The 24,862-nt window shown below is 40.4% G+C and overlaps 1 protein-coding gene, 2 long non-coding RNA genes and 2 pseudogenes across 8 annotated transcripts in view; 2 read left to right on the top strand and 3 right to left on the bottom strand.

Annotated features, from left to right (window-relative positions):
• Window positions 1–13,016, bottom strand: part of LOC105353547 (protein KRI1 homolog) — a 31,264-nt pseudogene extending 18,248 nt beyond the window's left edge. Inside the window, exons 1-4 of the transcript XR_013657607.1 lie at window positions 13,013–13,016; window positions 12,451–12,531; window positions 10,639–10,772; window positions 10,360–10,568 (exon numbers count right to left, since the gene is read on the bottom strand). The product of XR_013657607.1 is annotated as a protein KRI1 homolog (transcript). The remainder of the gene's footprint in view (window positions 1–10,359; window positions 10,569–10,638; window positions 10,773–12,450; window positions 12,532–13,012) is intronic.
• Window positions 132–10,369, bottom strand: LOC111947817 (low-density lipoprotein receptor-like). 4 transcript variants are annotated; one of them, XM_078951307.1, is made up of 10 exons: window positions 8,831–8,904; window positions 8,091–8,229; window positions 4,650–4,878; window positions 4,450–4,572; window positions 4,247–4,369; window positions 4,006–4,125; window positions 3,685–3,810; window positions 856–1,027; window positions 547–774; window positions 132–467 (listed from the first exon to the last, which is right to left on the bottom strand). In XM_078951307.1, exons 2-10 carry the CDS (start codon window positions 8,091–8,093, stop codon window positions 320–322), a joined length of 1,272 nt encoding a protein of 423 aa, XP_078807433.1. In that variant the 5' UTR covers window positions 8,094–8,229; window positions 8,831–8,904; the 3' UTR covers window positions 132–319. The 4 variants fall into 4 exon arrangements, with proteins under 4 accessions (XP_078807433.1, XP_078807434.1, XP_023813800.1 ...); XM_078951308.1 differs by having other exon boundaries at window positions 4,650–4,894; window positions 8,831–8,875; XM_023958032.2 differs by having other exon boundaries at window positions 8,091–10,369.
• Window positions 7,297–7,848, top strand: LOC110015518 (uncharacterized). Its single transcript, XR_002873772.2, has 3 exons — window positions 7,297–7,430; window positions 7,547–7,597; window positions 7,688–7,848. It is a non-coding gene; the product is annotated as an uncharacterized LOC110015518 (long non-coding RNA).
• A 1,395-nt stretch (window positions 13,017–14,411) lies between the features above and the next one.
• LOC101170980 (protein KRI1 homolog) lies at window positions 14,412–21,482 on the bottom strand (annotated as a pseudogene). Its single transcript, XR_013657668.1, has 12 exons — window positions 21,293–21,482; window positions 21,103–21,179; window positions 20,930–21,032; window positions 20,746–20,848; window positions 17,395–17,443; window positions 17,267–17,316; window positions 17,095–17,191; window positions 16,786–17,024; window positions 16,572–16,721; window positions 16,425–16,500; window positions 16,109–16,218; window positions 14,412–16,027 (listed from the first exon to the last, which is right to left on the bottom strand). The product of XR_013657668.1 is annotated as a protein KRI1 homolog (transcript).
• LOC111947829 (uncharacterized) lies at window positions 17,438–18,176 on the top strand. The gene is made up of 3 exons (XR_013657672.1): window positions 17,438–17,737; window positions 17,857–17,909; window positions 18,000–18,176. It is a non-coding gene; the product is annotated as an uncharacterized LOC111947829 (long non-coding RNA).
• Window positions 21,483–24,862: the final 3,380 nt, after the last annotated feature.

The raw sequence follows: 24,862 nt of genomic DNA, 5'->3' as shown, positions 1-24,862 counted from the left end.
CATGTACAGTGCCAGCAAAAGTATTTGGCCCCCTTGAACTTTGCAACCTTTTGCCACATTTCAGGCTTCAAACACAAAAATATAAAGCTGACATTTTTTGTGAAGAATCAACATCAAGTGGGACACAATTATGAAGTGTAATAAAATTTATTGGATATTTAAAACTTGTTTAACAAATAAAAAAATTAAATATTGGGCAAAATAATTTAGCTCCTTTTACATTCAGTGCAGCAAAGTCTCTCCAGGTGTTCAGTGAGGATCTCTGAATGATCCAATGTTTGACCTAAATGACCAATGAGGATAAATAGAATCCACCTATTCAAGTCTCCATATCAATGCACCTGCTCTGTGATAGTCTCAGAGGTCCATTTAAAGCACAGAGAGCATCATGAAGAAGTACAAACACACCATTGAGACCTCCCTTCTCGATCTTAGCCGGATTTCCCCAATCAGTCCAGTAAAGAAAGCTGTGAAATGTTGAAAAATGGCAGTAAAACCAAAAGTTTGAACCATGAGAAACACATGTAAATGAAACCATCATCTCACTTGCTATGGGGGTCGACCACTATCGCCCGAGGCTTCGACAAGCCTTGGTGGAAGAGAGTTTTGCGATGGCTGCCATCAGCGGTTGCCACAGAGATAGTGCTACGAATACTGTCAGTCCAATAGAGGTTTTTATGGACCCAGTCGTAGGCGATTCCTTCAGGGGCATCAACGTCGCTGTCGATGATGGTTTGGTGCTGAGTCGAGTCGTCAGCTGAGTCTATGTTTGTTCTGCGTGAAACATCCAAAATGGTGTCAAACGTCAGGGAATGAAACCAACATCCTTTCCGTTCTGGTTTTAGTCAGACTCACCTGTAGATTTTCTTCAGAGAAATGTCTGACCAGTAGATCTCTTTAGTGGCTACGTCAATGTCCAGCGCCACCACATTCTTTAGGCGGGGAATTACTCGAGTGTACTCGCTTTTGTCAAGAGTCATCTTTCTCACTTCATGACGATTGGTGAAGAAGAGGTAGGCTATTGTACCTGCAAAATCACAGAACAGAGGTGGGACGGTTTCACAAATAGCATCAATTAGAATATTTCTGGAAAAAAGTATCAAAGTAATCATATGAAATCAAAAAGGGTTGGTGAGTTTAGCTTTGGTCAACACAACTGACAAAGTATAAAACAGCTAAGACTTGTGTCTTAAAACTTGCAACTAGACAGTAAACTGGGTGGAAATTTGTAAACTACAGTTCCTTGTGGAATAACTGGTGCTGGAAATTGTGGCTTTGGGCTTTTTAACCGTTTAACACCTGAGCTTATACAAAACTGTAGACGTTCTTTTAATTGAACGTTACTATGCAAACAGTAGTTCTACTGTTTGCATAGTAACGTAATTCCAGCGCAGAAAAGCATCTCTGCACTGATATGTGGAGCATTAGTGAAGAGTTTACGCAATCAACGTTAATCAGCTGAAAATAGCACAGAGAGAGGCACGCCTCGCTTCTCTCTGTGCTGAACAGAATCTGTTAGAATTACATTAATTGCGTAAACGGTTGAAGAGCCACGATAGGTCAAAGAGCGTGGGTTTATTTTCCTGTCGCCTGTGACAGCTCTGGTATTAAAGGGTAAGAACCAGATTTGACCCTCAATTTTGAGCACAGAGAACCTGGTTGTGTGCAAAAAGTAATCTCCACATGAAGCAGTCCATTTCAGACTCAAAACCCATATTTTCTGTAACAATCAGCAGACATCACAGGAGTGCATCAGGTCCTTAGGATTGGATGGTTTTGTGCTATCATACCTCCATGTTTCTGGTTCAAAGATATGCAAAAAAACTGTATTACAACAATCATAAGACTGGGTATGGATCAGTGACTATATGAGAACTGGACTAGGTGACCCCTCCTCCCGATGTTCCAAACAGGAAGTACTTCTATAGAGAAATAAACAGCTGTCACTCAGTCATTCTATTGGTCAGAATAACCCTTCTTGCTCTGCTACCTTTTTTAACATGTTCTTGATCACCCTATGTTCTTTTTTCATGCTATTTTTTCCGTATTGCAAGTTATTCAAGTAATAAACTAAACTAAAAGTAAAAAAACATTAAATGGCTCAATAAAAATATGTGGTGCCTGCTAGCCTCCATGCCCAAAATTCAACACATTTGATAGAGAGAGTTTGTGTAGCCCTTTTCAAACGGTAGGGGTGTGGACTTCCAAAAAGCTCACTATTTTTTTTTTCTTTAAACTCGTCCTGTCCAACAGCTGGGCAGACAGATGAGAGCTGAAGGCCTCTTGTGTTGGACATATTTTACTTTTACAACAGGGGTTATGAATCATCTGATAAACCAGAGGTATGTCTGAATAAATACCTTTTGTAATCGAGGCCAGACTTTATTCATTTTAATTATTTTTGACATTCTTTTGTGTTGGACCGGAAAAGGAAAGAAGGGAAGAAGAGTGAGGGATGTTAGAAAGAGGGGGATAGGAGGGTGATCATAGGAGGGGGGAGGGGGGTAAAACCATGAGACATCATAAAGCAACAAGCTACTGGAGGTTTATCATTACGGTAAGGTACAGAAAATACAAATCTCAAAGGGGCGGGGCCTCACACTCAAATGTTATAAACACACCTGTTAACTGCAATAATGGGGGGGGTTCACTCCGGGGTTCACTGGTGATCATGCAGCAGATGCATGTCAGTCTCAATTTTGGAATGGAGTCCAACAGTTTTTTGACCTCGCTAAGTTCTTCTCGTTAATTTGCATATTTTCTTTATATTTATTCAGTTTTTCCCTTAAGTTCACTGTGGATTATTGTTCATTTTTCAACCTGAAGAAAAGGAATTAAAGATTTTTCTCTTTTACTTTTGAACTGTGGATTTTTATTGGATCGTTGGATAACGAAGAGAGCTGCAGGAGCGTCAAAACTGAGGACTTAACACTGGAACCATACACATATCATAAATAAATAGTGACTGAATTGACTTCACTTCGTTAAAGCACATTCTTTGGGGGACGTCACACTCGCTCGCTCCAGTTCTCATTTACAGTTAAGAGTTTTGATGACCGACTCGTGATTTGATTTATTACAAATTACCAAGTACAAGAGTCATTTTGATATGAACTTTGACCTTTGACAATAACTAAAGAGAAACATTCCAAAGGGCTCAAATCTTGGACATTAGAGGGATGAAGTTACTCAAACTCTGAATTTGATATTTTTGTTGCTACCTAAAATGTTGAAAATGTGAATAACACATCTGTTGTAGCGGACTATGCTAACTAACTTCAAGGGGTTTAGTAAAAAAAAAAAAAAAACATTAAAATATAAGATGTTGATCCTCATCTGTAGTGATCATTGACATAATATCGAACCAAAAAAGGGACTAATTCACCTGCTACGGTCAATAAGTAATTTTCAGTGGAGCAAACAGTGTTTATTGATATTGACTACAAATCAATCAAATGGATCCTTTTGTATCAAACGGACTTGCTGTGTTTGTCGACCAGGGCCAAAATTGAACTTTAAAAGTGCCAAAAGTAGATTAGATCAGGCACAAACGTGTGAATTATAACACATTTTTCTCACGCTAATAACATCCCTGACTCTTTCTCCATTTCTGTGTAAAAGCAATTTACTTGATATTTTTCTGTTAAAGTTAGCAGAATAAAAGGGCAGAGTCCGGATGCTTACCAATAGATTTGCACGCTTTGGTTACTGGGTCAACCTGGTAACCCTCCTCACATTCACATTTGTAGCTGCCCATCGTGTTAATGCAGGTCTGGCTGCAGGTGTCTGGACTGGCGCACTCATCAATATCTGATGAAGGGAGACATTTTTAAAAATGTATTTCTTGTCACTTCAGCTCAGTTGTGAGTTAACTGTTAATGAGAAAGAACACTGAGGGATTGACGGTTAACAGCAGAGTAACTAAAGATTTGTACATTATTTCAAAAATGAGTAAAGTTCATTTTAAAATGACGACATAAAGCAGACGCCAGGGCATGGGCTCACCTTCGCACCGTCTTTTGTCTCTGAGGCTATATCCAGTGGGACACAAGCACTCATGGCCGATTTTCAGGTCATTGCAAATGTGAGAGCAGCCGCCATTGTTGTAAAGACATTCGTTGGAGCCTGCAAAGCAAAAGAAGAGACCTTTTTATGAGGACATAATTACAACTCTAAGGACACGCAGGACCCGAGGTAAATGCATAAACTAGTAATTAACCAGAAAGTTGTGAAAAGCTGCACCCACCACATTCCCGAAGAGGCTCATCTGACCAATCCCTGCAGTCCCGTTTGCTGTCACACACTCTCTCCATGGTTATGCACTCCCCACTGCGGCACTTGAACTTGTCCGGGCCCTCACAGCGGGTCACTGTGCAAGCCAAATGAAATGATGAGTGAAAAAGGTACAGCTTTTCAGTGGGACTATGGAGCGTGGGAGGGTCCTCTTACCGTTGACACAGCCGGATTCGTCAGTCGTGTCTCTGCAGTCGTACTGCTGGTTGCACTGGCGACTGCCGTGGATGCAGGTTCCGTCGCCACATTCAAACTCATCTGGACAGCAGGTGGAGCGAGCTAAGGGCAAAGCGACTGTAGTAAGTAAAGGGGCAGTGAAGAAATGCAGGACATGACGTTTGGAACCACAAACTCACTGCAGCCAGCTTCATCAGATCCATCCAAGCAGTCAGCATCTCCATCACACTTCCAGCTGCCGTGGATGCACTCTCCGCTGCCACAGTGGAACTCCATCGAGTGGCACTGATGAGAGGCGAGCGTCACGGGGGCTTCGGCGTGGCAGCTCTGGGGCCACTCGTCTGAGCCATCAAGGCAGTCGTAACCGTCACAGGCAGACTGGCGAGGGATGCAGATGCTGTTGTTGCACTGGAAGGATGCAGAGCTGCAGGTGATGAGAGGGCAGGAGGCCTCATCACTCCCATCATCGCAATCTGACAGATAAACCCACCCGGTTCATCATTCTCAGAACTGTGCATTGACCTCTGTTCACCTTGAAGAATAACAACCGCCTCCTTCATCACAGAACTGGGACAAGCTGCATGAGCGACGACGACCATCCGGTCGACTGAGAAAAACTGGACTGACTGACAGACACTTTTAGAAACTCATCGTTTTACTCAGCCTTTAAACTCCAGTGAGCGGATTTAGGGCGCCAGCTTCTTAATTTTATTATTCTTATTACTGTTGTTTCTTTATTGTATCATATTGTTTCTGATTTTATGTTAAGTCCTTTGGTTGCCTCTGCTTTTATAAGTGCTATACAAATAATAAATTGATTGTTGTAAAGACACCATTTAGTATTTAGGCATTAAGGAGCTGGGAAAACAACCCTGCTCCTCTTTACATCCACAAGGCTGCTGAGGAGCTTCACGGAGGGAGTGAACATCACTGAAACTCTGTTAAGACGTTGCAGCAGCAGCTGTATCTGCCTCCTCCAGCTCTCACCACATACAGACAAGCATCCTAACCAGCTCTATGTGTGATGGTGAGGTGTGTGGTGGAGGAAATCATCTCCATCCATAACACCACTCCTCAAAGGTGTGCATTCAGAGCAGAACGCCATCAGGGATTCTTCACACCTCATCACAAAGCGCTAAACACACCGGCCAGTGGACCTCAGAGAGACTGCAGCAAATAATACAAAAACATGACCTTTCAGAAATTAAAACAAACAAACAATTAAAACATTTGCAGTCTTTTCCAGAAACCCAAACCAACTAACAAAAAATGAAATGAAATATTGACATCATTGATTGGATGATGACTTTTGAAAAAGAGGGAAAGCTTTACTAATCACTGAACTTTTGCAGTGACCGTGGCCCGAAGCTGTAAAATGTACCTTCTGACAAAAGATATTGCCATGCCAGATAACTTCCTGTTGAAAGGTGTGCAAACGTCATCATCCAATCTGTGATAGTGCTCATCTTTTTGGGTTTCTTAATTAAACATTTTATTTATGAATTCTGGAAACTACTTTTTTTTGTCTGAAACATTTTCTTCTCAATATGTTTTATTGTTTCTGCCTGGAATTGTGTTTTTTTTTTTTTTTACATTTTGGTTTCTGAAACTTTTGTGTTGATTTCTACAATGTTTATTTTGTTTTTCTTTTTTTAAATGAATGCTTTTGTGTTGAGTGATTGGTTGATGTGATTTGCACTTCAGGGCCACCGTAAGCTAGCCTAGTGTGCATCACGATGGATGACATTGAGGCGAAGTAGTCGCTTTTTCTGTTCTCCCTGGATGATCCGACTGGATTATTTCAACGCACTCAATGTTTTGCAAGAGAAACAACAGGCCTGCAACGTTTTTTCTTTTTTTGATTTTGGGGTTCCGGTACCGTGAGTAAACTAAACTGTGTGTGTGTATGTGTGTGTGAGCGCGCGCGCGTGCACGAGATCTAAGGTTCCTAACGGTTCAAACTGTTAATGTTCTACAGTTGTTACTTGTGTGCAGTGACTTTGTTAACTAAGGAGTATTTTTTTTATTGTTGAAGCAAAAATTCAATAAACAATCACGGCGTGTCTTTCAATGACAACAACAAAATGATAAGATAAAGGTAGACACGAAAACAAATATACAAAAAAAATAATAAATAAAAAAATATAAGTAAAAATAAGTGGCTATTAATACACAAGCTTAAATAGATCAAATAAATTGCACAATGTTTGGCCATTCTTATGATTCATGTTATGTATAGATTTAAAGAATAATTTGAGACGGTCCAATAATGCATTAATGTGATGTTTCACCTTTAAGAATGTACAAGTATGTATAAAATGTTTAGAAATTATAATGAGTACATTAACCAGAAAATCCACATTTTTCTCAATAAATTGTTATCGAATTTTAATTGTAATCCAATTTAAAGGGTTAATGATGATTTTTTATTTTTATTTGAGTCAATTATCAAAGAAAGACCAAAAGGTTTTTTTTCATGCAAACATTCAAAGAAAATATGTTCCACAGTTTCTACATTAATTCCACAAAAGACACAAAGATCTCTATACCAGTTAAAGCAGGTATGTAGAAAATGATTGGAAGGGTAAATATCATTCAATATTTTAAAGGTCACTTCTTTAGCTTTGTGAGGGATAGGATATGACAGAATGTTCGTATCCTTCTAGCTTCTGTGGTGCTGTAATTCTGCAAAATACATTTTCTTTTTAACGGGGAAGGATAATATGAATTATTTAAAATTTCTCAAATAAATTTGTTAGTTAGGGTCAGCGTCGCTCAAGTAACTTTCGGTTTTTTGACCATGGCGCAATAGTAATATGCATGTTAAGAGAGTCTTTGCCGCTTGTCATATTTCTGTTCTCCTTTTAGAGTCTAACAGGAAGTCAGAACCGAAGGCGCATCAGACTTTGAATGCCCATAAGCAACTACTTTGTACAACTACAGGACACCTGGCCATACAGGTAATATTACAAAAAACTGTTCACATCATTTGTAATATATGTAATAAAAAATAAATAAATATCAATCTACATCCATGAGTTAATAAGGAGTTGAAAAACAACCTTTGTTTTTCAAGAGCATGGCACATTCTGACTGCTAATCTGGACCCCCACCCCCAGCTGACAACGTAAGACCAAATGATTAGGTTCAATTTGTCACAAGATTTGGTTGGGTGGTCGTTTGGTTTCATTTTTAATTTTTAATTGGTATGTTTCAGGTGCCACAACATGAGATGGACGTGGAGAAGTGAAGATGATCAAAGAGTATGAGGTATCTTATGATCATCATGACCATATTTCAATGATTGACTAGCCTTGTAATATGGTTTTTACTTGTGATATTTTATTGAAGGTAAAATATTCTTTACACGTGATTTTTTTAAAGAGAAAATAGGTGCATATTTTTTCTATTAAGTTTTTAACTGATTTCTTATGCATTTTATTCTCTTACCCTTTTTAATTTATCTTTAGCTGTTGATGAATTATTACTGTTATTTTAGGAGCATAATTCTATTTCAGTTATACCTTTTTTACCCCCTGATTTGATCCCTCAGTTTTTTTTTTCGTTTTTTTTTTGGCTCCAGTGTTTTTCCTTTCACACTGGGAATAGTTCTGGTTTACCATCACAGTTGCTGTCCCATTGACAGCTCCAGCCTGGTGACTGGAGGGCTCTGCACCACTATGTGCCCAGGCCACGGTTGTGGGTGTTGACTCTTGGCGTGCATGGCCCCAAAACAAGTTTTTGTCTCAGGGTCAGCCCCTGTGAACAATGTTGTGTGACATGAAAAAAAAAAAACATTGTCATATGAATATTGTTTAAATGAAACTAAATTAAGTATACTTTTAACATTTTTTACTCTCTTGGCCGTTTGTTTTTCTTGGAATCTATTCTTAATTATTTCTAATTACAGTTTTTTTCTTCTCAGGATGTCAGCCGAGATGCAGTGAAAGAGGACTGAAGTAATCGCTTCAAGATTGTCTTGGTCCTTCCCAATGAAACACAGGACAACCAAGACCCAGCGTTTTTCTACAGAGAGCGTAATTATATCAGGGGAGGGGGGGGGGCAGATTGTGCCCCGGTCAACCGCCCTACTGCTATAAGAGACCTGCCTTTACATTTGCGGTGATAAAGTATCACTATAGTGTCAAAAACGCGGCATCTAGCTCTGCTCTACGGATTAGTCTGAAAAACAAGCTAGCTTAGCTATACTCAAGCATGATGCAAAATGACTAATTTGCTGGCTAAAACAAAACCATGAGGCATTGCTAAGGCAAGTAACTTTGTGGACCAATGTCAAACAATTTTAAAAGATTGAAGTCAAGTAAAAAGACAAAAAAAAAGGGTTGAAAACGTTACCTACCAAACCCAGGCAACTTCGATCAACCCGCTCCCTCTTCTGTCTGCAGTGATACTAAGGCACGCGCTTCTGATCTTAAAATGGCGGGTGCATGGTGTGCGCATGCGCAACTTAGATGACGTCATTGAAAGTTGGATGAACATAATTTTTTTAAGTTATATTTACCAATTTAATAAACGTTGTTTCTGTCATGTAATGAATGATGCAGCTCAGAATTGCTTGTTCACGACACTGTGCGACAGTGCGATTTACGACAGTGCGATCTAGGGGAGTCGAGTTGGATGTGCGTGCCTGGAGAGTGTTAATAAAAAGTGTCTGCTGCTAACCACCGAACTATTGCCACTCGTCATTCCACAGTTTCAAAAATAAAAAATATGTTTGACTTACTTAAAATAATTAGGCATAACCAAAAAATGTGATTAAAATAATTAAAATGAACTAAAAAGATATTTGAAGCATTTACTAGAGGCCAGAATCACTTTTTTTTAGTGTACAGTTCAGCTTCACCACAACAGTCAGGAAAAAAATGGATAAGTATTTATTTAACATTCCGTCATGTCACTGTGTCCAACTGCATCGATCAAAAAGTCCTTAGTGTAGGCCATGTGATGTTTGTTGTGTTGATTTCACCAAAATTGCTTTTTTATCTTTAATTTGTTATTTGCATGCGAATGTTTTAAGCGGAGACTTTTATTTTGATGGTTCGCTTACTTCCTGTTCTTTCGCGGCATTCTCCTCAGTCCCCCATGAGAACTTCAGAGAGTAGGTAAGCCGTAGACGTTACTCGCACTAGTTTGACTGAAAAGAGAGTTTAAAGTTTAAAACATAGAAAAACAATGTTCATAACTTAAAACTCTTCTCACACCTTTTTTGTTTTTGCCAATTGTGTGAAAAATGTTGTTAAGGGTAAATGCAGCATTCAGAAGTGTGTTAGTGTTAGCAAGACTTAAGCTAACTTGCAGCATGGTCTCATGTGTGTCTGTGGGTGTTTTTTTTTTTTGCCTTCCCTACAAGATACACACACTTCCTGTTGTGGAAGATGGTCTGTTATTAACTGCTGCTCAGTGACAGTTGTTGCACAATCCCATCCTTCAGATCCTTTATTTACCAGTTTACACTAAATGGTAATGAACTCTCCCAGTAAAGAATACATTTACAAAGTGATGCAGGGGTAGGGCGGAAGATTGCAGGTTCAATTCCCACCTTGCCTGTCCTTGGGCAAAACACTGAACCCCACCTTGCCTCTGGTGGAAGGTTGGCGCCAGTGTTCGCCAGCGGAGCCGCCACCAGTGTGTGAATGTGTGTGTGACTGTAAAGCGCTTTAGGCCTTCGAGGAAGGTAGAAAAGCGCTGTACAAGTATACGACATTTACCATTTACATTTAATTTTGTGTATAGAAACATTATTTACGTTTCACTATTAAAATCCCAACACTGCAGAGTTGTGTGCAGTACTTCATGTTTACAATCAGACTAAAGGTTTCTGTAGTGTTATTTTAATGAAAAGATGCTGTTTCTTGAACAGGACCTCACCCCTCCTTCTCCAGGATGACTGCCCGCTCATAGTCCTTGAAGGACGTTTCACGAAGGGGCAGAAAAGCCACGAGAAGCTAGCTGCTGCAAACATGTAAACAACCACCTTCAGAGTAGAACTTGGTGTCTTTCTCGTAGATCTTCGGGTATTTTTTCTTCAGCAGCGACAGGATCCTGTAGAAGTCCCTCTCGACGGTGGGATCCAGCTCCTGCGGGACACAACTTTAGCTCAGTCAGTGCGTTTTAACTCAGATAGTCTAGAAGACCTCATGTGCTAACCACTTCACTGTCGTCTGAGCTGGACCCCGAAGAGTCCGAGTCTCTCCCGTCGTTTCTGTCCCCAAATCGGTCCTTAACCGTAAAATACAAAACAAAAAGATGTCTTTCTGAAGCGGCAGCAGCCTGAAAAACAACTTAAAGCTACTTTTCATCGCTGGGTTGTTAGCATGTAAACTAGCTCGTAGACACGTTTCTGCAGCTCTTCTTTCTGTCTGTATTTGTCATATTTCTGAGCAAACTTTGTGTTAATTTTTAGTTCCTGTTTGCCTGACATTTTAAAAATGGAAAAAGGATAATTATTGAGAAAAATAAACAGACATTAGTGAATAGAAACCATGCCAGCTGCCAAAGGAAGCATGTGTGGGACCCTAATCACGTGGTTTCCACTAAAGGAAGCAATTGGTGTAAATGTCCTGCAGAGGGCGCACGAATCACAGAATTATTTTTATTTGACAGAGAAAAGTTCTTTTTATGATATTAATACCTTTAATTATTTCAATTAGTAGTTTAATCTGATTTCATTTTTGATAGATTTAACATATTAGAACTTAAGAAATTAATAAATGTTAGATTCCCTGATGCAAAAATCACCACTTAAAGATGTAAAAAAAAAATGGATAAAGTGTAGATTTAGTTTGAATATGTTATTTATGATTAATGTCTGTCAATAAAATGCGTTTATTTATAAGACAATAAAAACAAGCATGGTTACAGTAAAAACAGTAATTATTTTAAACTAAATGTTCAGTGGTTTCTTTAAAAAAAACAGTGTTGTGGAATGTTTGTTGGAATTCACTGATCAAATGTCATTGATTCTCTACTTGGTCTGTGAGTAAAAATGTCAACAGCATCCCATAAACTCAAACAAACACAGGTGAGTATCTGGTCAGTGCTGCATTTCTGCTGCATGTGGGAGGACCTGAGTGGGTGGGACTGTGCCAAATGTGAGACCACATGACGTCATAGCAGTTCAGGCTAAGTGTGGGCTGTTCTGGGAAGTTTTGGGAAGTTTCTTCTGGCTCGGTTTCATTATGGACTGACAACAATAAATAATCTGTTGGAATCAAGCCCTTTTTACAATTATCAGCATCTCTTTCTGAGAGCAGAAAAACTCCCAGGACTTAAACAAAGCGCTCCTTTGTTTCTTATTCACAAGCAGCTGTTTAGAAATCAATACTTCAATGATATTTCTGTAGCTTCAAGAGAAAAAGATTACACCGATGTTTCAAGAAGTAGAAAAAATTAGTTTATGTTCTGTTAGACACTTTATTCTTATTATGAAATTGAAAACATAGTGTTACGCCCCCTAGGGGTACCTAGGGGGGCATAACACAAAAAGTTAAGATTTGGCTGATAATTTAACATGAACTAAAACACCAAACGAATGTCAATATACAAAAATGACAAATTTATTTACAAATAAACAACCACCAACAACTACAAGTAAAGCAAAAAGGCTTCAGGGTGAACCAAGGCCAAAATAAACAAAACCCCACTTAACTGAAACATGTAATCTTACCTGTAAATGAAAGAAAAAGGGAACTCAATGACAAACACTAACCTCCCTAGACTAACAAAAACAGGAGAAAACAGGTACTAAAGAAAATGGCAGTTCACCCCTACAGCTTCACTTCAACAAAATTATAAAGCAAAGGACTAAACAGAGTGGGCACAACACCATAAACTACACAGAAGAAATAATACAAAACACTAAAGTGCAACACACAACTAAACAGGTGGTGAAATCAAAAACAAAATGGAGAAGAGGGCCAAGCTGCAGTGGAGACTGTTGCAGCAAGGCTCCCTTCTCACAGGCTGGAGGTCCACATGGTGCTTTGAAGGCTGCCTCCACCAGCTCTGGTCCAATGGGAGGCCACGCCCTTTCCAGCACACCTGAAAATAATCAGACATACAAACCCAAAAAATCCACAAAACCCACAGAATTCCCACTCTGAATTTAAATACACAAACCACAGTACAAAGAGAACAAACTACACCAAATACAGCCACAGCCGTAACACAGTTATTAGTAATAACTGCTGCTCAGTGACAGTTGTTGCACAATCCCATCCTTCAGATCCTTTATTTACCAGTTTACACTAAATGGTAATGAACTCTCCCAGTAAAGAATACATTTACAAAGTGATTTCTCAATTTTTTTAATCTAAAATCTAGTACTAATAATTACATAGTTAACAGTTGGTCTATAATTTTTCTTTTTTCAACAAACAGCAGTTTTCCTTATTACTTTAACTTGATGTTCCAAATTCCATATTTTGTTTTAGTGACAAACAAAATAAGATTTTTTTTTTGAAACTGTAGAAATAAAGAGAATATAGCTCTTACCTAAACACACCATAGTATTGTAACTTGCCCATGTCTCTTCCCACTCGTGTTTTTCTGTGTTTTGTTACAAACTAATTCAAATACATGTACTTCTTTTTCAGCTTGAAAACTCTGGTGAGCAAACTGTTCCTCCCAAATTAGGCCGGTCTCCAATAATTTGTGCTGCTCGGCCAGCTTATGTGCTCTCTGAGTTTTGAACGAGGAAGTGTTTGCAGACATTGTGCTTTACTAACAGTTTGATCCAAGCAAAGAAATAAACGGCTTCTAGCCTGTTCCAGAGCAACGGTGTCCCGCTTCATTAGTTACCGTTTGCGTCCTGACCGGGACCGGACCGGAAATAACAGCGGTTTGAAGCCTGAGGCTGAAAGGTAACACGCTGATGGGGCTGTTCTGCAGTTATGTGAGGGTTGTAGGGACACTTAACCCTCTCAGGTGGCGGCAGTGTAGCGACCAGGGGGTTATCCCCGCCTCCAGCGCCTAAGGCTCATGGGAAGTGAAGAGTTTTGGGGTGAAACCTTGAGTTTAGATGGCTGGAAGTTGAACTAACCTCCATGCTGTTTTGGCTGTTTGAGTGTGCTGGAATAAACTTAATAAATAAACTAAATAAGCTTTTTGCTCTAAAGGAGATATTGTCTCTCTTTCTGATCAATCCTGCCTGAGACTGACCGGGATTGTGCAGTGTATGGGGCACAATTAGCTCTCCAAAGAAGCCTCTTCATGAGCAGCTCAGCTGTTGCTTCCCCGCTCAAGTGTTGGTTAGGCCGGATTGTTATAATACATTTGCATCCACCATCCTTGCCAGAGTATGAAAAAATAACATCTAGATTTTTGTCTTTCAGAATCAAACACAGGCAGCTGTGGGGATTCCTCACTAACATCAAGCCCCCCCATCAAGCCTGGCCTCCCAGTCATCAGACTCCAGGCGCCCGGAAGAGCCACAAGTGGCTCCACAACCATCAAATCCCAGGCGCCTGGAAGAGCCACAAGTGGCGTCCCAGCTCTCTCTTCAGTAAGTAGACTGCCTGAAAATTAAAAAGCATTTCTAATAATCCATTTTAATTGTCAACTTAGACATTCCTAAATGAATTATGCTACACATTTAGCAGAGAACATTTTGCGGGAGGTGCTTTTGCTTGTGCTGGTTTGCGGCGCCTTCCATACGTGAAACCAGGGTTCGAATCCGGGCTGCTCCCTGTTCCCTTCTCTACTTCTGTGCCGGTCCCAAGCCCAGTTGCTTTGAGAAGGTTGCGTCAGGAAGGGCATCCGGCATAAAACATTGCCAAGTTTACCATGTTCACTGTGGCGACCCCTGATGGGATTTAGCATGGAACATTTTGAAAAGTAAATGTCAAATACTGTTTTCATTATCATTTTAATTAAGTGGCAGAATAAGCAGTGTTAAGGAAGGAAATGAAAAAGCATTTCGGTGGATTACTTTATCATTTTAATTTTGAGTCAAAATGCAGCTTCATTTTGAAAAGGAAAAAGCATTTCTGGTTTTGACTTTACAATCGCTTCCATATCTTTACTAATTGTTTTCTATAATCATACAAACATATCTCCAAACATTGTTTGTCCTTGTTGTGTCTTCATTTTCACTGATTCATTAGGGCATGAACAACATCAGATGTGTCACACAAGCCTCTGCCCTGTTCTGGTGAATCATTTTGGAATGACTATTTTGTATTAACTGATAACTTCACTGTCTACTTTGTTTAGCCTGACCTTCACTCAATATCGGGAGGAGCCGCAGAACGTAAGTGTCTAGCATTAGTCAGTCCTCTTCTGCTATTAAAATTGATGCCTGATTGCTTTTTTTTGTCTCTAGAATCCCATCCGTCCGGCTACAACAGCCACGGGGGTCAGAGGGCTGGTGATAACTTGTTTGGCGGGGGCTGCCATAGCATCAGCCTTCCTCTTTGTCAAATGGTACCGGCAGGTGCCATAAAAATTGGTTATAATGATTACTTTATTTTTTTTAAATTTCATTAAAAACGTTCATAAAATCTTGATACTGGACTCTTCACATTTCTCCGCTCTGATTTACCTTTTGATCCTTCCCGGGAAGGGAAGAACACCGGCCGAGAGCCGAGAGAGAGCCGGCAGATTTAAGGGTCTAGCAGTGGTCAGTCATCTTCTGTTATTAAAATTGATGCCTGATTCCTTTTATTTTGTCTTTAGGTTGGGATCCGCCCACCGAGGCTGGAAGATGTGATCTGTTGTCTTCTGCTTGGGGCGACATACGTAATTTTATGGCATTTTCTGCGCCACTCTTAAGCAATTTGTTTTTATTTATTTAATTTTTTGATGTTTACATGTTAACATTTTTTTAATTTCTAACTTTTTATCAGCAATAAAATTCGTTCTCTTATTCATTGATACATTCTTCATATCCGTTTTGTCCCTTTCGGGGTTACGGGCTGCCGGAGCCTATCCAACCACTTGTGGGCAAAGGCTAAGGACACCCTGGACGCTAGTCTGTCACAGAGCCACAATTACACAATCACACACATTAAATAACTATTTTGTATTAACTGATAACTTCATTGGCTTCTTTATTTAGAATAACCTATAAACGATTTCAAAATCCCGGGAGCCCCAAGACCCATAGAAGACGGAAGACTTGCTCTGGCCTCTTTTGTTTGCTATGGTGGCATTTGCTGCCCCCGTCTTATTAACGTTTAAATGTACATGTTTTTTATAGTTGATCACATGTTTTTGCACTTTCGCAGCTTAATATTAATATGTAATTATTTAATACAAGTGTCATTTTTAATAATTATTTTAATGATTTTAATAATAGTTTTAAGTTTTCAGAAGCTGAGTTTGCAGTGTTTGCAAAGGATTATGATTTCAGCCATGTGACCTTGAGTCCCCACTACCCTCAAAGCAACGGGGAAGCAGAAAGGGCTGTGAGGACCATCAAAGCCCTCCTGAAGAAGGGGGAAGATCCACACAAAGCTGGCAGATCCTCCATCTTCTTCCTCTCCTTCTTAATCTTCTTGGATGCAGAGTGTTGGCTGGGGTCATAGTCTGCATCCATCTAGAGAGGTTTAGCACCACATCATGAACATGAAACACCACTGCCAGCCCATCTCTGCATTCATGAGAAAGGCTGACTCACAATGAAGTCTTCGTCATCACAGTGAGGTCCAGACGCCTCCCCGTTGTAGTCTTCCTCTGCATAGTCCTCCTCTTGGTCTTCTCCAGTCCAAGTGTCCCAATTCCAGCGATCTGAGGTAAAAACAAAACATGAATCTGATTTAGAATTGATTTTTTTTTTTGTTTTACGTGAGAAACAAAGATTTTCTTTAATCTGAATCACAAACTACAATAAATCAGACACATTTGACTGTAAAACAGCAGTAAAACTATGGAAAGACACACACAAGCACAGCAGGAACCTCTAATTCCAGCATGCTGATCTTGTATTGGTTTACCTTCCATTTCATCATCATCCTCAAACTGCGGCTTCTCTTCTTCCTCCTCGCCGTAGTATTCATCGCCAAAGAATTTCTGCAAATAGACTCTACAGTAACTGAAAGGCTAACAGAGGGATTGGGGTTACAATCGACTCATCCGCTCACCTGCATGAGCCGATCGTGATGCTTCGGATCAAAGTCTCCCTCCAGGTCCTCCTGGCTGAAAGCCAGCTGCTCGTTTCCCGTCAGCTCCTGCAGCTGCTTCAGCTTCTCCATGATCTCGTTCCTCTTCAGCTGCTTGCGCTTCTGCTCCTTCTCTTGCAACCAACACCATCAGCCAGGAGGTTTGGTTTCAACTCTGGAAAAGACTCCCATCGACTCGCTTCCAAACCTTTTGCTTCCTCTCTTTCACTTCCTCTCTCTTGCGCTTCCTGGAGTCGTCCTTGGAGCGCACGGACGTGGCGATGTTCCGAGGATAGGTCTTCACGCGTTCCGAGTCGGGCTCTTCGAAGCGGAAGTTGTAGCTTCTCTCAAACTCACCATGTCCTTCACCTCCTCTCCCCCCTCCAGCTCTGCCTGGCCTTTCAGCCACTCCACAAAGTCTGCCTCCTCTTCATCCTGAAACAAACGCAGCTCGGTTTTGTTTCAGCCACAGGGAGACGTTCACAGACGGGGCTTCCCATCCGACCTTCTCCTGCGTCTTCATCCTCCTTGTCAGCAGCGTCGACGTTCCTCCTTCCTCATCGTCATCCTCATCATCGCTGTCCTCAACAAACTTGCGGAAGCTGCGTTCAGAGGTGGACTTCTGTCAATAAAGAGTGAGCAGGAGCGCTGGACGCCTGTAGAAGCTTTCAGCTCACCTGGCCTTCAGCTCCCGCTGCTCCTGGATGTAGCTGGGAGAAGCCGCTCTCTGCGAAGGAGGCGCAGAGAAATATTTATTTACCTCTTTACTCACTTTTACTCCTGAATCCAAAACACTAAGTCAAACCTGTCTTCTCTTTGCAGCTTCCTCTTCATCGCTGTCATCTTCGTATTTCCTGCCAAATGAAAACATTTTTACTGAGTGACCCGTTTCAAATGCAACACCGAGCTGACACGGTAAACCCCAGATGTCTGAGGACTGTGCGGGCGGGTCAGCGTCGCTCAAGTAAGTTTCGGTTTTTTGACCATGGCGCCATAGTAATCATATGCATGTTAAGAGAGTCTTTGCCGCTTGTCATATTTCTGTTCTCCTTTTAGAGTCTAACAGGAAGTCAGAACCGAAGGAGCATCAGACTTTGAATGCCCATAAGCAACTACTTTGTACAACTACAGGACACCTGGCCATACAGGTAATATTACAAAAAACTTTTCAAATCATTTGTAATATATGTAATAAAAAATAAATAAATATCAATCTACATCCATGAGTTAATAAGGAGTTGAAAAACAACCTTTTTGTTTTTTCAAGAGCATGGCACATTCTGACTGCTAATCTGGACCCCCACCCCCAGCTGACACAACGTAAGACCAACTGATTAGGTTCGATTTGTCGCAAGATTTGGTTGGGTGGTCGTTTGGTTTCATTTTAAATTTTTAATTGGTATGTTTTAGGGTTGTGCCGATGGACGATATCATCGTCCATCGTGATGGGTGACTGACATCCCGATGGAGAGACCACCATCGTGATGCCACGCCCCCGCCACGTTGCGAGTCAACACCATAAGCCGCGGTTACATGTACAAAATATCTTGATGGGATCAATGGTCGGATTAGAATCCAACCGTGCACATGGGCCCGGAAAATGTTTTCAGAATATAAAAACGTTCACTAAGGTCACAATTTCGGTCGGATAAAATCATTCGCACATGCACAGTAGGGTTTGAAAACCGGAAGTGGATACAACTTCCGCCGAGCGGCTTTTTTTCCAAACTTTATTGAATGTAACAATTCAATACAAAACAATGTTAAACAGCACAGAGCAGCTATATACATTGACATGTCAGCTCGGTAATATACGAGACGATCTTCTAAACGTGCTTTTAATAATGTTACGGTTATTATGAAACACCTGTTCGCTCATCATTTGAATTTTGATCCGTGTAGTCAGTGCTTTTTCTGAACGTAGCCAGGATTAGCAGTATGCTAACACGGGCTAACAACATTAGCTTTGGGTGGCGCTGCACGTTAAACATGTAAGAATAACATCAGCCTTTATTTAGTCGGGACACGACTGGAAACACAAATCCTTGTGGTTGTTTGAATGTTTTCTATGGACTGAGCGGCATTTCTGCTTTGAAGCTCAAACCGCTGTGTGTGCTGACGATCCGAGCTGTGCTCAGACACACACTTTTAGACCCGGTTCTGAGTTCGGTTGCTTGTACCCCTAGAACTGCGGGACGGATCGCAGTCTTAAATCTCCCACACATACCGCTCATGTAACAGCGCACCCCCCCCCTTCCCATCAAACACAAAGCTGTAAGTCCGCATTCCGCCGGTCCACTACTTCTTTTCTATTTTGTTTGTTACTTTTTTTGTTAAAGATAACTTCCCTCAGTTTATACTGGATCATCGCGGATGACTCATTAGTTGGGAAATAAAATGAAAAAAGCAAAACAACGAATAGCAGTTATATAAGAACGAAAAATGTAAAAATACCCCCCCCCCCCAACCGACGATGTCATCGTCCATCCCGATGGTTGACAGCAAACATCGTCAATGGCCAATTTAATGCACATCGCCCAACCCTAATAGAAACATTATTTACGTTTCACTATTAAAATCCCAACACTGCAGAGTTGTGCGCAGTACTTGCTGTTTACAATCAGACTAAAGGTTTCTGTTAGGGCTGGGAATCACTGGGTACCTCACGATACGATACGATTTGCGATACATTGCTCACGATAAAGATACTATCACGATATGGCGATAATGCGATAATCGATATATCTCTAACAACTCACGATATAATAAACTTTATGAAAAAAGAACTCTAAAAACAGCTTTTTGGAAAATATTTCCCCATTTATTTTTTAAACACCATGATAATAAACAACTTGTGTCCTATTTGGTGTAATGAATTACAGACTTTTGTGTAACATTGCTGAAATCAGTAATACTCTGTCTTTGACAAACAATGACAATTTTCATTTGGAAATATCTGTAAAATTCAGTTTAAACAATAGTGAACATCAACAGCAGTGTCATTATTTAGTACAAAATTGCTGTAAACAGGATAAAAAATGAATAAGTCAAGTAGCTGCCAGGCACATTGGTATTAACTTTTGAAAAACAAAGCCATAGCCATTTCTTAATTTAAAATAATAGCTGAAAATTAGATATTAATTCTGTGAACAAATTATAGTGTCTTTGTTAAAAAATAAATGACACCATTTAGTGCAAATGTGGTGTAGACAAAAATATAATTCTCACAGAAAAATAAAAATCAAGTAGGTAGGAACTTTCCTTTTAAGTTTTTAAGACATAAACTGCTTTCAAAATAAATTACCAGGGATAAAATACATAAAAAACTTGCAGTGCATCTAAAAGTTACCGTCTTTGTGAACAAAACCTTTGGGGAAAAGCTGCATGTGATCTATGTTTATGTTCATGTTTTTCTGGAGAGAAAAACATGAACATAAACATATTTAGCATCAAGATGCCGCTCGTCTACCTCTGCTTAGAGGAGAAGGGGGGTCTAAGGGCAGCGATGCCTCTCTTTCTTCCGTTTTCATCTCAGCCGTAGCTCTGGTCTGGACGTAGAGTACAGGGATCCTTTTTTCAGTATTTCCGAGAGGGAATGTCAAAGCGTTGCTCTACTGCATTCAATAAAAACCCAAATGCCTCGTTCTCCACCGCGCTGCAGGGGCCGTTTTCCGTTTGTCATTTCCGCTGCTCTGTCTCTCAGAAGACGGCGCTAGCTTCGTCTGGAAAAAAGTATCCGCGTCGGGCTGTGTCGGCTTCAGGCAGCAGCAGCCACAGCTTTCTCACACAACTCCGGGTGATGCAGCTTCAATGCTGCCGGCGCGTCTTTTAACTTGCTGCCGTCGCTTCTCATTGTTTTCCCGCTCCGCCATCTTTGTTTGAGTGTGTGTTCTTCTTCGTCCGCCCGCAACAACCAATCTCGCAACGAGCGCCCCCTATCGACCCTCCAAGGAATTGCCGTACCAAAGGATGGTTAATATAGCGTTTTACAGGGTTTTAAAACGTAAATAAAAGGTCGATACTTGATGAAGACATATCGATAATCGATCGCGGGACTAAATATCGCGATATATCACCATATCGATATTTTGGCACACCCCTAGTTTCTGTTGTGTTATTTTAATGAAAAGATGCTGTTTCTTGAACAGGACCTCACCCCTCCTTCTCCAGGATGACTGCCTGCTCATAGTCCTTGAGAAACATGGGTTTCACTGCAGCTTTCTTCGAGGTTGAAGGCTTCTCATCACTGTGAGAAGTGTCTGAATAAAGAGGAACAAACGTTTCACGAAGGGGCAGAAAAGCCACGAGAAGCTAGCTGCTGCAAACATGTAAACAACCACCTTCAGAGTAGAACTTGGCGTCTTTCTCGTAGATCTTCGGGTCTTTTTTCTTCAATAGCGACAGGATTCTGTAGAAGTCCCTCTCGACGGTGGGATCCAGCTCCTGCGGGACACAACTTTAGCTCAGTCAGTGTGTTTTAACTCAGCTAGTCTAGAAGACCTCATGTGCTAACCACTTCACTGTCGTCTGAGCTGGACCCCGAAGAGTCCGAGTCACTCCCGTCGTTTCTGTCCCCAAATCTGTCCTTAACTGTAAAATACAAAACAAAAAAATGTCTTTCATAAGCGGCAGTAGCCTGAAAAACAGCTTTAAAGCTACTTTTCATCGCTGGGTCGTTAGCATGTTAGCTAGCTCCTAGACACTTACGTTTCTGCAGCTCTTCTGTCGGTATTTGTCATATTTCTGAGCAAACTTTGTGTTAATTTTTAGTTCCCGTTTGCCTGACATTTTAAAAATGGAAAAAGGATAATTATTGAGAAAAATAAACAGACATTAGTGAATAGTAACCATGCCAGCTGCCAAAGGAAGCATGTGTGGGACCCTAATCACGTGGTTTCCGCTGAAGGAAGCAATTGCAGTAAATGTCCTGCAGAGGGCGCACGAATCACAGAATTATTTTTATTTGATTGACAAAAGTTCTTTTTATGATATTAAGACCTTTAATTATTTCAATTAGTAGTTTTGTCTGATTTCATTTTTGATAGATTTAACATATTAGAACTTAAGAAATTAATAAATGTTAGATTCCCTGATGCAAAAATCACCACTTAAAGATGTAAAAAAAGAAAATGGATAAAGTGTAGATTTAGTTAAAATTGGCTGTAATAACTTTTTAAATAGCTTAAGGTGTGAAATAAAAAATGGTGATATTTAGGTGTACTTATGAAGTGTTATTCCTGGTGTAATTGCAAGAAATGCTGCATAGTGTACAGAACCAATCAGGTGGAAAATGCATTTAACGTCGGTAATGTTTAGAGGACTTTTTTGTTAACCTTCCCCTCTTGCAAACGTTGATCAGTTTAATATTAATACATGCAATTGTGTTTTTAAAAGTGAACCTTTGTCTACCCTTGTATTGATCAAGTGGTATAGGTTTATATGGGAATAAGAAAGTAAGCAGTGCTAGCAAATTGTGTTTCCAAAAAGTAATTGTTACATTAATCTAATTCAATGTCCCTGATTTCATTTTCATGTTGATGCAATCCTGCAGGAATTAATAGAACATGGCAGCAGCTAAAAGTGAAGTATAAAAACAAAATTCAATCAGGTCAAATTTGAGCATGTCATGGATGTAGGCTTTGTTGACAATATTTGACATATGAAACATCTACATAGCAATACATGTCTAATGTTGTTTTCATTGTTCACTGTCATTTGATTTGTCTTCAGCCAACAGAAAGAAGGCAGAGGCTTGCAAAACAAGGGGAGGCCCTGCACCACCACCTCTGACAAATGCTGAGGAGATGGCCCTGAGTCTGAACAGTGGAAGGCCAGTGGCTGAGGGAATTCCTGCAGGGAGTTCATCAGAGCCAGTCACTCCCCAGGACACAAGTGCCTTCATAAAATGTAAGAGGCCTCCCCCCACCCACACACACACACACACACACATTATATATATTTTCATTTCAAATGTGCAAAATGCCAGCCTCAAGCCCCTCAGAAGCACCAGTACTTGGATAAATATATATATAATATTTTAACATTGCATTGGGCTTTGCATTGGTCTCAACAGATTCTGATGGCAATATCTTCCTTTTAGAGTCTCCAGTCACAACTGAACCCCAGGCAGTTGTAAGTAGTAGGGTTGCACGATATGAGGAAAACTTGTGATATGCGATATTGGTAATTAATATTGCGATAACGATATAAATTGCGGTATATAAACAAATAGCAAAAAAAAACAAAAACATCATTTCCATTTCACTGCAACAGTTTAAAAATTATACTCCAAATGACCCTTGTCGACGTAGGAGGCAAACATCAAACAAACAATCGGCCGTGATGCAGCGGTAGGGCGGTCGACCCATGATCGTAAGATTGCAGGTTTGATTCCCGCCTTGCACGCCCATGAGTCGAAGTGTCCTTGGGCAAGACACTGAACCCCACCTTGCCTCTGGTGGTAGGCGGGCGCCTGTGTTTGGCAGCGGAGCGACCACCAGTGTGTGAATGTGTGTGTGAATGTGTGTGTGACTGGGTGAATGGGTCAGTGACTGTAAAGCGCTTTGTCCTTGTAGGAAGAAAGGCGCTATACAAGTATACGCCATTTACCATTTACCATACGCCATAAAAGGGCTCATCTGATTGATCAAAAACGTAAACGGGTCCTTCCGATTGGTTAAATGCATAAAGGGATTTATTTCATTTGTTCAATATTTCAAGCTGCCATGAGTTTGTTTTAGCACATTTAAGATAATCATTTATTGCGATTTTTGCTGTCTTTTGCGGTATGCATATTGCACAGCTTGATGTCGCGATAACGATAAATTTGCGGTATATTGTGCAGGCCTAGTAAGTAGCCTACATAACACACCAGAAATTAGCACGTGTAGTATTATAAAGTGTGCTCAACCAAACCCTCATCTTCTCAGGATGTAGAGGATGACACACTGTCTGCTTATACCGACAGACACATTCACATTCACACATCACATTCACATTATTGTGTCGACTAACCTATTCTTGTCCCCGTCCCCACCCTCCAGAGTGTGGAGGAACAACCGCCGCAGGATGAGGAGGAGGAGGAAGGTCCATCAAACTCCTCTGCACGGATGAACACAGTTCAGTGACGTATAGTAAATGCCAGAGTGTTATTCTATGGAATTCATGTTGATGAACAGGATTTAACCCCACACTACTGTATTTTCAGTTATCAGTTAAGGAGTTATATAGACTTCATCTTATTAAAGAAATAGAGAAAACTGATAAAGAGATGTCCTACTTAGATCGACAGATCCTTAAGTCAGATCTGGAAATTGAGATCCTAAAACACAAGCTACAGGTATGGTGTGTATTGTGATTGCTGAATTCTATAAAGGTTTTGGATGAATATTGAATTCTTACTGTTGCTTTTCAATTTGTAGGAAATAATGAAGACCAAATACATTGTGACTTGAATTTATTCATTGTGGGATTCTTTTTTTATTTATCTTTTTTTTTTCTTATTGTTGTAATTCTCTATGAATTAATGCAGCCTCCTCGTCTATTGGGTCCTCCAAAAAAGGACAAGCCATTCTTGTCACTTAGACCGTCTCTGTGTGACGGAAATGTGGGCAATGAAGGTTAAAGCAAAAAATACCGCTTCGTCTTTAAAAAGGGGAGGGGACCGGCAGAAACCTTGAGTTTGGAGAATAAAACCTGCTCCCGACCAGGTTAGGTTCACAGCATAAGTAACCATGGATACTGACTCCGAGTAAAAGTTACCTCTCCTTCAGAAACGGGTTTGACTTACACTGCTTTCTCTGGTTTAACAAACCTCCCATTCTGAAACAGAAAACCCAGGGTTTCCCTGATTTCAGGGTTAACACACTCAGAGTTTACACTTAACCTCCTTTCTGAAACAGGCCCCTGGAATACCCCCCTGCTCAGGGCCCAATACACACAAAAACACACCACAACACAAACAGTGATTAAACGAAAAATACAAAACAGAAGAGGTGAACCTGAGCAGGACACAACTAATTTATGGGCCGAAAACAGGGGGGAAAATGAAATGCAAAATGAATCCTGAATGTTTCCAGACCAGTTCCATCGTTTCCCCTGTATTGGAATCAGCTTCAGTTCATTGCACTTTACCATGGCTCCTATTAAAAACGTTCTGTGGCTCAGGATCATTTCAACTCGGCCTTTCCTAATAAAACACTACATCATGAACGTTGTTTATAAAAAAGGCATCTCATTTTCGTGTGATTAGAGATAGCTTAGTGGAATACTTA

Source organism: Oryzias latipes, chromosome 8 (genome assembly GCF_053564925.1).
Source record: "Oryzias latipes strain Hd-rR chromosome 8, Olatipes_Hd-rR_3.1".
NCBI classification, from domain to species: domain Eukaryota; kingdom Metazoa; phylum Chordata; class Actinopteri; order Beloniformes; family Adrianichthyidae; genus Oryzias; species Oryzias latipes.
Note: the sequence above shows the minus strand (reverse complement) of the source record. Positions and strands in the feature narration are given on the sequence as shown.

Excerpts from the sequence above, each read along its gene's own strand:
- LOC111947817 (XM_023958032.2), bottom strand. Across the intron at positions 4,126-4,246 it reads TGAGCCTCTTCGGGAATGTG|GCTCCAACGAATGTCTTTAC; the intron begins GTGGGTGCAGCT and ends TTTGCTTTGCAG. Across the intron at positions 468-546 it reads GTGGTCGACCCCCATAGCAA|CTTTCTTTACTGGACTGATT; the intron begins GTGAGATGATGG and ends AACATTTCACAG.